This window comes from Vespula vulgaris, chromosome 24 (genome assembly GCF_905475345.1).
Source record: "Vespula vulgaris chromosome 24, iyVesVulg1.1, whole genome shotgun sequence".
Taxonomy (NCBI): Eukaryota; Metazoa; Arthropoda; class Insecta; order Hymenoptera; family Vespidae; genus Vespula; species Vespula vulgaris.
Genome location: NC_066609.1, coordinates 1,786,262 through 1,804,218, shown reverse-complemented (window position 1 = coordinate 1,804,218; position 17,957 = coordinate 1,786,262). Strand labels below are relative to the sequence as shown.

At 29.9% G+C, this 17,957-nt stretch overlaps 2 protein-coding genes and 1 long non-coding RNA gene across 17 annotated transcripts; 1 reads left to right on the top strand and 2 right to left on the bottom strand.

Moving 5' to 3' along the window:
* The first annotated feature begins 727 nt into the window (after positions 1-727).
* Positions 728-17,349, top strand: LOC127072236 (putative thiamine transporter SLC35F3). Of its 11 annotated transcripts, none has more exons than XM_051012511.1 (12): positions 728-1,135; positions 1,390-1,487; positions 4,524-4,816; positions 5,059-5,208; positions 5,568-5,918; positions 6,074-6,202; positions 6,315-6,504; positions 6,697-6,786; positions 7,528-7,657; positions 9,776-9,805; positions 11,385-11,789; positions 14,019-17,349. In XM_051012511.1, the coding sequence occupies exons 2-11, from the start codon at positions 1,433-1,435 to the stop codon at positions 11,755-11,757; spliced, it is 1,791 nt and encodes a 596-aa protein (XP_050868468.1). In that variant the 5' UTR covers positions 728-1,135; positions 1,390-1,432; the 3' UTR covers positions 11,758-11,789; positions 14,019-17,349. The 11 variants fall into 11 exon arrangements, with proteins under 11 accessions (XP_050868468.1, XP_050868467.1, XP_050868469.1 ...); XM_051012510.1 differs by having other exon boundaries at positions 1,324-1,487; XM_051012512.1 differs by having other exon boundaries at positions 797-815; positions 1,324-1,487.
* On the bottom strand, positions 5,202-6,200 carry LOC127072242 (uncharacterized). Its single transcript, XR_007785336.1, has 3 exons — positions 6,057-6,200; positions 5,590-5,940; positions 5,202-5,421 (listed from the first exon to the last, which is right to left on the bottom strand). It is a non-coding gene; the product is annotated as an uncharacterized LOC127072242 (long non-coding RNA).
* On the bottom strand, positions 10,138-17,945 carry LOC127072240 (glutathione S-transferase 1-1-like). 5 transcript variants are annotated; one of them, XR_007785335.1, is made up of 7 exons: positions 17,715-17,945; positions 17,502-17,638; positions 17,376-17,434; positions 17,157-17,298; positions 16,952-17,069; positions 11,581-16,816; positions 10,138-11,515 (listed from the first exon to the last, which is right to left on the bottom strand). XR_007785335.1 is itself a non-coding variant. In XM_051012518.1 (7 exons), exons 2-6 carry the CDS (start codon positions 17,634-17,636, stop codon positions 16,575-16,577), a joined length of 696 nt encoding a protein of 231 aa, XP_050868475.1. In that variant the 5' UTR covers positions 17,637-17,638; positions 17,715-17,863; the 3' UTR covers positions 10,138-16,322; positions 16,556-16,574. The 5 variants fall into 5 exon arrangements, 4 of the variants coding, with proteins under 4 accessions (XP_050868475.1, XP_050868476.1, XP_050868477.1 ...); XM_051012518.1 differs by having other exon boundaries at positions 10,138-16,322; positions 16,556-16,816; positions 17,715-17,863; XM_051012519.1 differs by having other exon boundaries at positions 10,138-15,341; positions 16,556-16,816; positions 17,715-17,863.
* Positions 17,946-17,957: the final 12 nt, after the last annotated feature.

Genomic DNA, 17,957 nt, shown 5'->3' with positions numbered 1-17,957 from the left:
CATTCAGTAATGCTTGTCTCGCGCGTTGCTTCGGATTAATAAGGATCTCTCATTTCAGAAAAATACGGAATAAAATATTTTTACTTATAAATTAATCGTTTTCTTTTTTATGCATAAAAACCTATGTATCTAATATATTAATTAATTAATATTAACTACATACACACATATATATAAAATATTGAATGTACAAAAATGTAAAAAAATTAATTTCAAACGTTCCTACAATTGGAAATAGAACAAAACTTCATCGATTTAAACAGCAACAATTATTGCACGTTAATTATAAATAGAATCAATTGATGGATCATAGTCTTCATCATAAATTAATTTATCTTAGCATATTGTTAAATGATATAAAAGTAATCATATATGGAAGAAGTCAGAAAATTTCAAAGGGATTATTATTTAGAATTATAGAAAGAGTTAACTTTTCTTAGAAAGCTTTAACAAAAAAAGAGAACAAATAGCAAGAAATTCAGCTAAAAGAGCATAGTCTTCATTATAAATTAATTTATCCTAATGTATCATTAAGTATACATAAAAATAATCATATATATGATAAAATTTAGAAAAAATTTTATAACAAATTAATATTTAATAATCTTGTTATAGCAGGTTGGTTTAGTTTTCTAGTGTAGAAAGCTATACCGTTGAAAGAAGGAAGCTTTCCAACGAAGAATACATAAGCGCAGACGCGGTAACGACATTGAGGGGTTGTGGTGGTGGTGGTGAACGAACGGAGGAGACGATAGCAAGCCCGGTAATCAATGACACGCCAGGGTGCTTAGAACCGTTTCTACAGAATCGAAATAGTAAGCGTTCCTCGAACGCGTAGAACGGAACAACTTCGTCGTTCCCCGCGTTCGGTCGTTCCACGAGCTTTTCTAAAGCTTCTTTAAAACGAGAGAAAAACTAACTCAATAGTGAAAACAATTAACGACTTAACGTCAACTTCAAATTATCCAATTATATCCTTTCCTCTCATAATTCTTATTCACATTGGCACTGTTACATACACCAATCTAATACCGTTACCTTTCCGAACGTGCTAAAACAAGAAAAATTATTGTTATTAGATTTCGTTAATTGAGCAGCCATAAAACGTTCCACGAATACCACGAAGAGAGAAAAAGTTAAGAAAAAAACGCGCTTTATCTTTTAATAAAAAAATCTGACCTGGTTTTTCACTTTCTTTCCCTTCTTTTTTATTGCTCTTCTGTTCTTTTTTTTCTTGCTATTTTTTCTTCTCTTCTATATAAAAAAAAAAAAAATATATATATATATATATATATATATATATGTTTATTATATCTGACATAGTGGGTGTGTAACTGTTCCTCATCGTCGATAATTATTGTTTCTCATACTGATTTATTATAATAAAAGAATAAGGAAGAGAATAGAAAGAGAGAGAAAGAGACCATGAACGATGGAAGGTTCAAATTTCGAACGCAACGTAAACTTCGAGGAGGGGCGTAAAGAAGGTATGTCAATTTTGTTCTTTTCCGCATCCCTCTCTTCGTTCTCTAATTATTGAGAATTACAATGTATGTATATGTGCATATATATACATATGTATATGTATATGTATATATATATACTCATATATATAGACACTGCTTGAAAGACCGTTGTTCGATGTAAAAGGGTAACTTTGTAAGATGTTATAATTTTCGTTGAATGAACGTGTGTCCTTTTTTTCTTATCTACACGTTCCATTTAAATGTTAATCGTCATACACACACGCACACGCATACGCATATATGTGTATACGTGTGCGTATGATTATAATTTAGAGATTTATTCATTTAATAAGTATGTAGTTTGATCTGATTATATGAAACTTATTAAAAAAAAAAAGGTGTTAGCAGGGAGAATACGTGTGTTATTGCATGTGATTATTCTAGTTGCTTTTTATTGCTTTTCTTTTTTTTTCTTCTTTAATCTTCTAAAATACTTTAGAAAATAATGGTGAGAGAAATCGTGTCCTCGTTGAAATACGAAAAATAAGAAAAAGAAAAAATTTATGTCGGCGATTGTTATGTGTAAAAAGAGGGAACAAATTTCTCTTAAAATTTTCTTAATCGCCATATTTCTTATGTCACGCGATTCTGCAATAAACATAAGTTATTAAGATAGATAAACTGATCAAATGTGTGTGGCTTAAATGTTTAAAAATGAATTTTTCTTTTTTTTTCTATATTTTTTTACTTTTTAACAGAATTTTTCGAAGAGAATTTCATTGGAATCTTGTGAAGTTACCTTCTTCGATCGTGATTTACACGGCGTCGTAAAAAGGGAAGAAAAAAATGGGAAAAAAAAATCATCGTTAAAACCAAACGATCGCATTATATACACCAGGCGAAATTGTTTTGTGCACGCTCTCATGCTTATTAGTTTCTTCTGCGGTCACATGATCAAATGATACTAAATGATAAAATAAATATGGCAGAGACAAACAGAAAAAAGAAGAAAATAATTTGAAAAGTTTTAAAGCTTCGCTTTGTGCTTCAATTTCGCACTAAAGAAAAGAACACATCATACACGCACACGCACACATACACGCGCGCATCTTATATTATATTTTACATTGTTTCTTTTGTTCTTTATCCCAGAAAACGGTAAGTGTCACGAAATAAAATTGAAACGATTCACGATGAACGATTGTCATGACCCTAACGACTCGTAAAATATTATTTATAGATTAAAAAAAAAGAAAATAATAACGCGTATATGAAAATCTTTGTATACCATTTCTCTCTCTAAGTAATTATTATTTATTTCCACGATAATTAAATAATCGATATGAGACATCTCGTTAGAACGTCGAAGTGTAATAAAAAAAAAAATAAAAAAAGAGAAACGCAGTGTACATTTTCAAAGTATGAACTTTGAATTTAATTCAAAAGAACGAACACATGGATCTTCTTATATAACGAAGTGATCCATTATAAGGACGACTGAATTTTTTTAGAATCCAGAGTGAAATCGTGGAACGATTTAATCGCTACTACTACTACTACTACTACTACTACTACTACTACCACTAAGACAGATCTTCTTTCACGTGCCTTCTTCTTCTACTTCTTCTTCTTCTTCTTCTTCCACCACATCATCTTCTTCCTCATCTTCTTCGGCGATTCATCTTCCATTGCCTGTTTTGTGCAACGTTTTCTGCACTATTTCATTTAGATTAATCATCGTCATCCAATATCTGGATATGCTGAACGATACCGTTAAAAAATGTTTCAAAGAGGAAACTTAAACATGGGTAGCGGAAGTGTCGGGGAAGTCCCAACGATATTTCATCCCCGACGATCTCGTGCACCAAGTATAGTCCTTAGCGAGGATCAACAGAACCATGGTCCAATTGCCAGTCCTATTCAAGTTGTGCTAGATTCGACAGGTAAGTTTAAAAATAGAGCAGAAGAATTTAAAGGCCAAAAATTTTAATACGATCCATATTAAATATGTATATATATACATATATATATCAGATATCTCACTTAAGTTTTTTGATATCTCAATTATTTACGTTTACTATCGAAAGTTAAAAAAGAAAGAAGGAGTTTTATATGGTTCAATAAAATCTTGATGGAATATTTTTTATTGTCGCCAGACAAGTACCGCTATAAAACCATATAAATTTCTACTTGCTCTTACTAATTTTCTTTTTCTTTTATTTTTAATAAACGTTAAACTTAAGTGAGTCATCTAGTATATATATGTGTGTGTGTGTGTATGGAATAAAAATGAAAGAAAAAATAGAAAAATTTGTTTCATCTCAAATATGACGTTTCTACATCGTACCAGTCTTACGTTAAGAGCATAAGAAGCCAACAGGGAATAAAACTCCTTTTCCCAACTCGGGGTGATGTATTTTCTTCACGGTACGGGCATTTGTGGTAGTTATGATTTAGAGAACTCTAGAATAGAAAGTGTATATCGTGTATATCGTGTATATATATATATATATATATATATATATATATATATATATATATATAAAATATACATATATATATATAAATATACATACATATATATATATATATATCTGACGTTCATAAATCATCGGGCAATTTGTATCATAGAAAATAATTTACATTATTCTATAGAGTCTATCAGATCAAATGAAATATATATCATTGAAGCTGTCCGATATGAATCATGAACGATGGTACGTACACGTTATACGAAGAGTTCATGTTCGCTTTGATTTTGCAAACTAATAGCAAGAGAAAGAGAGAGAGAGAGAAAGAAAGCTTTTCGTTCTTTGCATTAATAACAATTAAATGGCTGGGTTAACTTTTTACGGAACACTTTTTTCCTAACGGAAAACCGCAAAAAAATACGTTTGTTTAGTCTTTGTACAATAGCACCGCTTATTGCTATTCATTGATCATACATATATAGATACATTATTTATCTTTTATTCTTTCACATTATTGCTTCGCTCATCACTTCATCTTTATGATTCAACAATAAGATATATTCATATAAACATTTTCTTGTTTCAGGGTGCGAACAACAACAAGGTTGTAGCGTCGCTGGTGGCTGTGGTGATTCAGCATCTAGCTGTAGATCATTAGAAACAAGTGGTAGCGGTGTAGGTTCTGGGACTGGTGGTACCGGTATCGCTACTGGAAGTACAGGAGGACCTGGTGGAGGAGGTGGAGGTCAAGGACACGGTTCCTTGAGTCAAACTCAGTCTACGTGTAACGTGACAACACCTTCTGTAGCTTATCAACAATCCAGACCGAACAAACTCTCGGCTTGTTATGCTTCCTGTTGTGCGGAGTCAGCGAAAAAAGTATTTCGTTAAAAAAATTTATAGATATGTTTAAATTGTTGGCCATAAGTCATTGAACATTTGATACATTAATATTTTATATCGTTTCACATATCTACAAGCTTTTTTGCTTATAATTGTAATAAATTTTGACTTATGGGCGATAGAGCGTGAAAAAAATTGGTGCGTTTGAAAAAAAGAGATATATATCTTTATTTATATAAATAGAACATACCTAATATTTCTTTTTTCGATTATTACAGATATATTTTGGTGTGTGCGTAACAATATGTGTGACGGCGAGCTGGGTGGGAGCAACCCACTGCATAAAATATTTATACTTTCATAAACCAACGAGTCCTAGTTATACATCCACATCGAATGCCTCCGTAACCGAGCCCCGTCATCAGCATGTAATTAGACACGGTGCTTCAATTCTTTAAGAAACTCTATTGTCACTGTCAAGAGGCTTTTACCAACTTCGCTTTCACATCTCATACATTCTGTCTTATTCTATTTCGATATCTCCCCTATGTCCAAACATAATTGAATATAATGCACCAGATTAGATATATTTCCATTTATAAATTGATATCTTATTTTCGTGTCGGAAGTTAAATTAGTTCCTAAAAAAAAAACAAAAGAAAAGAATTAACAAATAATTAAAACTAAACAATCATTTAAGTAAAACGGATATTCTAACGTAAATATCCTTATGTAGATCTTACAATAGGTTTATCATTAAAACTAACATTATAATATTTCATTGTAGACCGTGCTTCCATACAACGCACCTTTCTTCACAACTTGGTTCTGCACCAACTGGGAAGTATTATACTTTCCGGTTTACTTTATCTGTCGTGCGGTTAGAACGAAATGCACGACACCATCCGAAATATTAGCAGAAAGTCTTCGTGGATTTCGAGACAAGGGTTTCACCGGTGGACGTTTCCTCGTTAAATGCAGTCTCTTTTGTGGACTTTGGGTTGTTACCAATTATATGTACATCTACTCGTTAAGGATACTTTTGGCTACCGACGTGATGGCATTATTCGCCACGAATGTTTCCTGCGTTTATCTTCTGTCCTGGGTTATCCTTCACGAGCAATTTGTTGGAGTTAGGGTCAGTACGATAAGAGATACGTCTAAAAAAAAAAAAGAAAATTAATTGAAATAACTTATTATCAATAATAACATTATTATCAACGATGCATGCATACTCAAATTCATAAAAGAAAGAAAAAAGAAATATATAACAAACTTTGAAATTCATTGTAGATAGTAGCAGTCATCCTATGCAATACTGGAATCGCTCTTCTAGCTTACATGGATGGCATAACAGGAAGTCCAACATTGGGAGGTGTAGTTCTAGCAACCACAGCAGCAGCCGGATCCGCTGTTTACAAAGTAACGACTCTGTGAAAAACGTTCGAGCATTTAATTGAAAGGATATATAAGGGATATAGAATAGAAAATCGAATCAAACGAATATATTTCTCTCTTTCTTTATTTCTTTCAGGTGGTATTTAAGAAGGTTATAGGGGAAACGACTTTTGGTCAAATGTCATTATTCTTTTCTCTGATCGGCCTTTGCAACGCTGCCCTGTTATGGCCGATATGTTTAGCACTTTATTTCTCGGGTGCTGAGAGCGTGCATTGGACGCGATTACCATGGGCAGCTCTTTTATCGGCCAGCATACTTCATCTAGGTCTGACCATGCATTGACTTCTTTCAATTAATGTCCTCTAGCCTATTCCTTTCTCTCTTTTCCTTTTCCTTTCTCTCTCTCCATCACTCTCCCTTAATTGTGATGCCAGTGGAGGATGATTACCAATATTTAATGGAATTAAAAAATCTTTTAGAATTTGTCGATTAAGTAAGTACTCGTTATGTGTTACAGTTGCAAATATGTTAGGAAACTTCAGCATCGCACTCACATATGATCTATTCATTACACTCGGTCTGATAACGGCTGTTCCTGTATCCGCAGGTATGTACGTAAAAATACACGCAAAGGATCATTGCATCGCGTTCATCTCCTTTTTCTATTTTCTTCTCATTTAGCATTAATGCACGATTGATAATTTTTCTTTTCTTTTTTTTTCTCTTTTTTTAGCGAGTTCGTACCAAAAAAAGAAAGAAATAAAGAAAAAAAACAAAGCAAATAAGTTATCAGTGTATATACATATACATACGTGTATGTATATATACACCTATAAATATACATCTATATATATATATATATATATATATATATATATATATATAAATTATCGACTCTTTTAACATAAAATTCACGATTGATCATTTTCTAATGATTTGAATCTAAAAAAAAATAGAAAAAATAGAATAAGTAATTAATATATGTGTACGTATGTTTTATATGTGTATATATATATATATATATATATATATATATATAAATATATATATACATATATATAAACACATTTAATACATATATGTATATTTATACAATATGCATGTTTTTCACTTATCACGTAAACGATCTTTCGAAGGAGGATACTGTCCCTCAGGAACTTTATTTTGATACAATCATAATGATTTTCATACAATTGAACAAAGTTCCAACGGAAACAGTCATACAAATTCGAAAGTTTTAACGAAGAAAATAAAAAGGGGAAAAGAAAATAAAAAAAAAGAAAGAAAAAGAAAAAATATCGACGATCAGAAATGTTAGTAATCGCCCCGTTGAAATGATTGCATATAGCTCTGGATGTCGTTCTTTATGGAGCGCACTTCATGGGCATGAAGCTGGCCGGAATGATCTTCATTGCTGTCGGCTTCTTTCTCGTGATGTTCCCAGACAACTGGCCCGATTACATAACAAGACTCCTTCGGTATGCACACTATAACATTTTTTATTATAAAGCAATTATGTGGTATGCACTTTATTATCTAAAGTATTATCAATTTTCTTTAATTAAGTTAATTATTATTAGCATTTAGTTTTGGATATTTTAGTGATCTTTTTCTCTATTTATCTATCTATCTATCTATCTGTTTTATTTACATAATTTATATATATATATATATATATATATATATATATATACACTTGTATATACACCCTGTACGATTATTATAGTATATATCAAATGATAGATGATACGTATATAGATACACGCACGTAAACTATTCAATCTATCTGTTCTATTTTAATATATTTCTATGTATGTGTATATATATATACATATATATATATATATATATATATATACATATATATATACATATATATATATATATATATATATATATATATATATACACACATACATACTGTGCGAGTATTATATACCAAATGATAGATATATAGATATACGCACAAAAATTGTCCACGTATGTGCACATACACCACACATTTATATTCTTGCAAGAATATGAAATTGTTATTTTTGTTTAAATCTTCTTTAGCACCTAGATAGAGGGCAAGAACGTAGTCTCACTTAAGTAGGATATGCTTTGTATTTACAATGGATTGCCTTATAGGAATATTCTCTATCTTCTTCTTCTTCTTCTTCTTCTTCTTTTTCTTCCTTACACGCGTCTTTATTAGAAATATTTAATGTGAAAAAGGCATTCTCTCCTTTATTATCAAAAATCAATTCAGCCATAATGAAATGTTTTTCAAAATGTTTTTTCGGTTCAATCAAACAATTCGTTCATTAATATATAATTTAATAACTTCTACGAACAATGAGGTCAAATCTATTGGATAATATTTTATGACGAGGTCTTTTTTACTTGGCAGCTTTGTGCATTATTATTTTGTCTGATTAAGATTATAAGCTGACAAGAAGAAAAAGAAAAATAATAAGAAATTATATAATTTTTCTTTTCGCGTGTTTAACGCATCAACTATTTACAGAACTCATTCGAGTCAAGCATAAGTCTTAGTAATTTTCTTTCGCATGTAGAGCCAATTTGCGCATCCATGGGACATTTTTAGGATGTTTAAAAAAACCAAGCATTGGTATTGTTTTACAGGATGCCTGGAATATGCAACAGATTTAAAGTGTAGTTTAACAAAAAAAAAAAAAAGAAAATAATAATAAAAAGAGAGAGATAATGTATTTTAAGCATTATTGATGATCATTGATCATATAAGTATACAATGAAATAATATATTTTTTTTGTAATTACCTTAGACAACACCTCTGATAGATTAAAATATTCGACTTTTCTTTCTCTATAAATTTTTTTCTTTTTGTTTTTCTTTTTTTTCTTTCTTGATATTCTATCCAGTTATCGCGTTAGAAATAAAATCTTATATCATGTTATATAAAATTTCGTTATATACATTATATATATATATATATATATATTATATAGTAATATATATAATATATATATATATACTCTTTAAATTATATTCGATAAGTCCTGCGAATATATTCAAGAGTTAATATTAATAATACATTAAATATATATATATATATATATATATATATATTTATTGTGTCAACGAATGAATTGTCGAATTATTGATTAAGAAAAAAAGAAAAAAATAGTTGAAAGAGATTAGAATATTATAAGATATTAAAAAAAAAAGAGAGAAAGAAATACGACTGCCGAGTAATTTCCATTTTTCCTAGCTAGCTAGTTGACCTCTTTTAATTACGTATGATTAACAACAATGAGAAAAATAATTGTCTCGAATGTTTAACGAATCTGAAGATAAGATGGCCTAATGAAAAGAGAGAAGAATTCACCTCCCACCCCCCCAAAAAGAAAGTACAGTTAAACATATCAAAGATAGATATATGATATTGCGCGAGTATTAAATAATAGAGAAATATTTTCACAACGATATAATAATTTTGTTCCCGAAATATATATATATAAAACACACAAGCCGAATTGCTTGTTACCGCTTAAATGTGTTATGTGTGAAACGACATCGACACTTCATCGCTCGCTTCCCAACTATCAGGATCCATTATATGCTGTTACAGAAACATAGTCCTCATGAGTCACAATACAAGGTAAGAAAATACATAATCGCCTAATAACGTCTAGCTAAACTGACAATACTGAAAATTCATTTTTATTTTGACTAGAAATATATGTGTGTGTGTGTGTGTATATATATATATATATATATATATATATATATATATACACATATACATGTAAAATTGTATATACTCCCTAAAAAAGAAATTTATTAATACACAATTGATATTTGTAAAAGATACATATAAAAAAAGAATGTTATACCTTTATCAAAGTGATTTTTGTAGTTTGCGAATGATAAGTGTTGAGAGCTCGGAAAAAACGATCGATAAAATTATTTTTGTCTTGGTAAAAGGGGATGTTTCTCTTTTTTTTTTTTTTTTTAATCATAAAAATCAATTCCTCCTTTTTATTTTTTATATTTTCATTATCAAAGATTTTCTTACCAAAGCAATGAATGAATTTTCTGTATAGTACACAAGCAAGGACAATATAAATGGCGGCATGATTTATCCTTTTGATTTTCAAATTTTGTAAAAATCTCTCCGTACACGTGAGACGTGCTGCTTGGCGTGTGTGTATCAATGCATGAGCTTCCTCCAAAAGAAAATTAATTAGCATAATCTTTCTCTCCTCTCTCTCTCTCTCTCTCTCTCTCTCTCTCTCTCTCTCTCTCTCTCTCTCTCTCTCTCTCTCTCTCTCTCTCATTTACACTTTTCTCTATTCACTACTATTCTTTTAACACAAATCAATCGAGCAATCACAGAATTCTATAGCTTTAACGGATAGCTCCACCACACGCTTATAATTAATCAATAAATACATACATACATACATACATATATCATTTTAATACTGAATTATATTATAACAATGCTTATTCATTAATGAAATATAATTTTTATTTTTTTAAACGTTGTTTAAAAATTTGTAACAAAATTTGCATTCTTCTTTTTCTTTTTCGCGTTGTGATTTTTTTTCTTTTTCTCATCCTTTATACTCATTTCAATATTCGATAATGATAATAATAATAATCTTAAAATGGAAAGCTTGAAGCACTTGTTCCAATCCAATATTACATTTCTTATTGTCTTTTTTTTTTCTTTCCTTTTATACAACGAATCATCAATTGACAGGGGATTCGTTTTCCTTTCCTTTGCATTGTTAACTAAGCAATTTTTATTGAATCTCAATGAGATTATTTCCGTAACTCGACATTGAGAATGTTTGCGAATCTTCTGCTATCGTCTCTTTTTTTCTTTTCTTTTCCTTTTTCTTTTTCTTTTCTATATAATCACAAATAACATGTACGAACGAACGAACAACCGAACGAACGAACGAACGAACGAACGAACGAACGAATGAACGAACGAACGAACGAACGAACTAACTAACTAACTAACTAACTAACTAACTAACTAACGAACGAACGAACTAACTAACTAACAAAAGAAAGAAAGAGCAATAACATCATGGAAGAGACATTCTTCGTGAAAAGGAGAGAAAAAAAAGAGTTCAGAGTCCTCCCAAAAACGGAAATATGAACTAAAAGGAGAAATGAGATATCATTGATCACTGATGAATGGTGGTGGGGCCCTTGATACGCAGTACGACGCAGTACCATCAGCAAAGAAGAACAACAGTTAGGAGCAGAACGAGCCAACAACGGCAGTACAGGTTGAGGAGCTATGGGGTCTCGAGCTTGCATGGCGATGGACAAACCCTCCTCCCAATGACCACTAATAACAACAACAACAATAACAATAACAATAATAACAACAATAACAACAACAATAACAACAACCAAAACAACACTGCCACCAGCTCGAACTTTAGCAATCGACACGTTAACACATCGTCTCAACAGAACAGCTCGACCCCATCTTCCGAATCCCAATCGCGCCGTTGTTTCCCTATCCCAACCACGATCTCAACCTCGACCTCGACCTCGACCGCCATCGTCACCAACAACCATCGTTGATCGCACGTCGGCGTCTGCTCGGACGCAGAAAGGTATGAGAACAAAAAAAAACAGTTTAGACTCGGATAGAAGCGACGCACGCTCGCTCACTCGCTCTCTCTCTCTCTTTCTCTCTCTTTCTCTCACTCGTTCAATCATTTGCTCGTGTTCATCTATGAACGAAATTCCGTTCATTCGAAATTCCTTGAAAGACTCTTGATACTTGAGAATCTGTGATCCAACGACGAGACGTTATTTGTCATCGTTTAATTTCGACAAATAATATACACAGTAAATTTCCAAATAATCTATATCTAATTACACGTTTTTTTAGGAAATATACATACTTCTCTTTTCTTGTTTCCTCTTTCAATCTTACATCTTTCGTAATAATATGATCTACGAATTTGAATCCTATGCGAGTCCATGATATTTGTTCGTACGAAATACAAGTCGACATTTCTTTACCCGGGACTGACTGTAATTTTTTATTTAATTAATCTCCAGTAACACCTACGAGAAGAATTTTTATTAATTAATGATACAGAATGACCGTGTGTGTATATATATATATATATATATATATATATATATATATATATATATATATATATATATATAGAATATTTACATAAAATCCATTAACATGATTTAAATGATTCTTAATTTGCACTTGATTACATACGATATCACTTTTTAGGGTAGAAACTCTCAAAGTTTGTTACACGTTATATTACATTATAGAGATTAAATGATGTTAATCACGTATTACATGATATTCACTCGATAAATTTATCTTGCAATACTCTTCCAAACATATCCACTATGATTCAATGATATATCACTCGTTGAATTATTTGCTCGAATTACTCCGCATCGTAAGGTTCTTTATAGTAGGAAAAAGTCACACACAATCAAATGATTTGATGACTTTGGTGGTCATGTCATCAAACATCTATCCCCTTTCTTTGGTTCATCTGATCCAATATTAAAACGTATCTATGTGATGTTCATGATTACGCGAACGTCATTACGGAAATATGAGGAGAGGGGTGGCGGGTGGTGATAAATACGAGAAAAACTTTCAGTGTTTCTCTTCAAGGTAATACGTATGTAATCCTTGTGCAACAAGCCATTTGAAGCATTACCAATGTTTCATGTATAAACCTTGTAAGGAAAGATAAAAAAAATGTCAAGTTGTCTTTTTTTTTCCTTTCTTTTTCTTTTTTTTTACATACCTCCACATTTTTCTTATATTTGAATTGCAATTCAAAGACGCGATATGTGCATACATGTCTCTTATTAATTTTCTCGACGAATGTTAAGAAACTTTCAACATTAGTAAGTATTGCTCGGATATCTTCAATAAAAATATATTAATATATTAAGCAGCTAGAAAACGCTTTAGCTCCTTTTTATCCCAATAATGCTGTCGGAACTGATATTGTATTTGTTTAGTTACGAACGGGGAAAAAAGGCTTAGGTGGGGAATAGAGAGGATATAGTTACCCCCTATCGCGAATTGATTGTAATTAACATTTATCATATCGAAAGTGTGAAAAAAAATCTGGGGTATGTATCACAATGATCGAGTACATGGTAAAATTCATGTATTTTTGATGAATTAGATTTTTCTTCACATCCGGCATCCTACCTGTAGTGTAATTAGAGTGCGATATGTTTTTTAATATTACCCCTTTTGTTCGTATTCTTCTTCTATCTTTTTTTTTCTTTTTTTTTTTGAATGTTATATGCATACTTTACTTACATATTTATAGATATGGAATGAAGCATCGTGGGGTGTGATGATATTCGATTTAATCTGGATGTGTCGATGAACGATGATATACGTAGGATCCAATAAACGAATTCTTTTTTTTTTCTCCTTTTTATATACTTTCTTTTTACATACTTTTATTATAGAATCACATAACTAAAAAGAAAACAATGGGCCACTAATGAAAATTAAATTTATGGAACGGTATCATCGTTCTTCTTTGTTGTAGAACCTACAAAAATAGAAACTTTCTGCATTCGTAGCACTTATGAGTATTCGTAGTTTATGAGTTATCGTCGACGTTAAAATGATCTTTTAAAATCCTGACAATAATATCCACGCAGAATGTTTCTTCATTGCAGTGTCTACCATTGTGTGCAATATCAAAGCTCTTGAAACGGTAAAAAAAAAGATTGCGGTGTGATATGGATTGCATGTGTTCAATTTGTTACCTGTAAATATAAATACATTGATAACAGCTAATCATGGTTGACCCTGTTCACAGATGGAGTAGGAGACATAGGCACGGTATGCCAGGCGGAACCGCCCGTGATGTGATAGATTATCGAACGGGATATATAAAGTCTCATCTACGCTCGCCATCGGGAAGGGTTCGGTGACTAATTGTAAGCACGTTGTGGTTTACAAAAGCTTTTACCGAGCCCAAAGTTTCGATCATCGAAATCCTGTTGAAGGTATTGTGAACGCAATAACGTTAGGATTAGGGAAAAAGAAAGAAAGAAAGAAAAAAAAGGAAGAAAGAATAATTTGATTTAGCGATAAGATTAATAACACACAAATCATCTTGTGTGTGTGTATATATATATATATACATATATGTATATATTATATTATATTATATATATATTACACATACACACACACACACACACACACACACACACACACATAATCGTGAAAAAGTTCCAAATAACTTAAAGTTAACTTATCCTTCTAAGTTTTTCTTTCCATTCTGGAAGAAAAAGCACAAGGCTTTTATTAGACGCACTATCCTTTCATATACACAAATGTTAAATATCGAGTGATCTGTTCACTCTTTTGTTATCCTACTCTTTCATTTAAGTACATTGATATTATTCTATTAATTCTTCTAATGGAAAAAAGCGAAGCTATAAGAAATTGTTCAATTTTTCTCATACATTATTGCAACAATTTTTCAATTAATTTCCTCTTGCACTTTACACAATTGCTTATCGTCTAATCAACTACTAGTATTGAAACATGTATGATTACATGAATCTTATGATCTCCTAAAATGCCTTCTTTCTGAAAAGAAAAAAAAATTGTATAATACATAGTATATAACATCAATATTTTTTTCAGATAACGATATAAACTTGGTTTGTTTGTTATGAAAATAACATTGAAGATAGTTTGATTTAAATTATTTAAAAAACATTCATATATTAAATTGATATCCATTGATCAAAAATATCTGTGATATCCGTTGATTAATTGGATGACAAGTGCAAAACATATCTTTTATTTCAGTATATATCCTATATAGATACTTCAATGATATTTACTCTATATTCTTTATTCCTTTGTAATTATGATTTCTAATATCTAATATAAGATAATTTGAAAAATATAATGAAATAATTTTGTAATAATACACTTCTTATTTTAATATTTTTATTGGTATTATTGCGTCATTATAGATCAGAGGTGGCCAAACTTTATCATTAGATAATAAACATTAACTTTATCCTTTTGAGATGAAGTGTTGTTGTAGCATTGATGTAATTCACAAATTCTAATTCGGTCACCTCTTTTAATATTGGCAAAAACTGTGCTTTCTATATACCTGCAGTAAAAAAGGACAATCAATTACAAGTGAAGTATCTTTTTTAAATATACTATTTATATTTCACATCACTTTATAAATTAGTAGGAAGTGCCATTGTTTACTATAAAATGATCACTTTTAGACACAATTCATTAAAATCATTACATAATTAGGAAAAGAATTGAAAGGGAGTTTCTTAAAATTTATTGTTACTATTAATCATATTTATAGCTAAGTCGAATTAGTCTGTTGTAATAAATTGTAATTAAATATTATGATGAGGATAAATATAGCAATTACAGGGTCGACAATTCTATATTAATTAAAATATAGATCTCAATCCTAGTGTTCTATTAATTATGCATCTTGCAATGGATTAAATATAAGCTTATTGACTGAAAAATGATTAGTCAATAGATATGAAATTTATATAGTATTTAACATATTGAATTTGAAACTTAAAAAAAGAAAACATTTCTGAAATTATCAATTTATACTATCTTGAAGAATGAAAATCAAAGTTGATCATTTAAAGTTTTTATGAAATGTATATAAAAATATAATATAAGATTCTTTAATATCTGTTAATATGATTATTAAATTTATAATTGAAACATTGTGCACTTAGAGAATTTTTAAATGTCATGAAAAGCAATAGCTCATTTTACATGTGTATAAAAATTTAGATATATCGTGGCACTTCATTAAACAAATATATTTATTATTAAAAAATAATTTGTCTTCTCAGATGCTACTATAAATTATATAAGAAATGTTTTATTCTGAGCACTACTATTACATCTTTGCAATAATTAAAGAATTTACTTATATCAAATACGCAGTTACCTGATTAAATATTACTTTCACACATTATCACATTACATATATGCAGATATCTAATACTGCTCTTTGGAGCATGTTTTTTGACTGATTAATTTATTTCATGTTAGATGTCAATTACAGAGAATAATTAGTAATAAGTACTGCATATTTAAGAAACTGTAATAATATTTATAATAGTTTAATATTTGCAATATTATATATATATATATATCTCACTTAGTTTAAAAAGATAACAATAATAATAGTAAATTTAATTATATAATTCAAAATAATAAATTTAATTTATTAATAAGAAATGAGAGAACAATTTATTCATTTGTGCATTTTGCATGTATATAAAAAAAAATTCTTAAAATGCTAAACAAAAAACGAGAAATATTTAATCATACCTTGAAGATTTTAGTACGCTTACTTCACAATTTTTCGAATTGGATGAATAGGATGATCCATGTTAGATAAATCAGGTGGATTTTTTTCGAAATAACTTATTTCTTTCATACCACCCTCTGCAATTTTCCACAAGTCTGGATAAGATTGTTTAAAATGACTATACCATTTCTCCACATAAGACCATTGGTCCAATTTGAAAGAAATTGCCTCCAGACACATTGTGCTCGTGATTAATGGAAAATCCGCGATAGTTAAGTGTTCTATTCACAAAAAGAGATAGCAATATAATTTAAATAATTATTTTTAGATTATACGTATCTTAGGTTTCATAACATAAATTATAAGATAGTGTGTATAATACTTTATATATACATAGAAAAATAATATTTACTTACTACCAGCAGCATATATTGTATTTTCACGTTGTAAATATGTATTGAAAATATCTAAAGCCATTTTCACTTTCTTCAAGCCCAATGGAGTTCTTTGATAGTCAAAAAATATAGGTGCCATCTATACAATATAAAAATAGAATTATACTTAAGAGTAATTTAATTAACAATAAGTATATAGTACTGTAAATATATAATTTTATCTTACCACATATTCCGAAATATTACGATAATAATAAGCGAGATTGAAACAAAGACGATGATTTACAATAGCACGTTCTCGTGGATCCTTTGGATATAATGATCCAGATACATCGTACTTATCACCAAGATATTGTAAAATGGCATTGCTGTAAAAAAAATTCATTTGTTTCAAATGAATCTTATCAAGCTTACATAAATCTATAGTATTTTGTATAAAAGAAACCTTTCTCCCATTACAAAGTCATCATCAACTAAAACAGGTATTTCTTTTTGAGGATTAAGCTGAAATAATAATAAATTATTGAATATCTTTATTGTTGTTAAATGTATCGTTCGACATTAAAATTACCTTCTCATATTCTTTAGTCATATGTTCTCCTTTACCAAAATCTATATCAATCAATTCATAATTAATTTTTAAAACCTTCAACGCCTGACGACATGCAAGAGATGGTGGACCATCAGATACAGAATACAGTTTCATTGCTAAAATTAAATGTGGATAAATTAATACGTATCAATGAAAAAATGTTATTTATCGAAAGAATGCAATGTATATTACCGTAAATTCTAAATAACGCCGTAAAACGTAGCAGAAAGTTTTGAAGCCTATACTGAATACCTACAGTCACTGCAGATCAAGATATATTGGAACACCTTTCACTTGTGTCTTTTTAAATATTCAAGGACTTTACCTCAGCATAGTATAAGAAATCTTACATAATAAAGACCTCCTTCCATAATGAATGTGTATACATGAATAAATAATATTAATGCAAACTGTATTACTAACATTAAGTTTTAT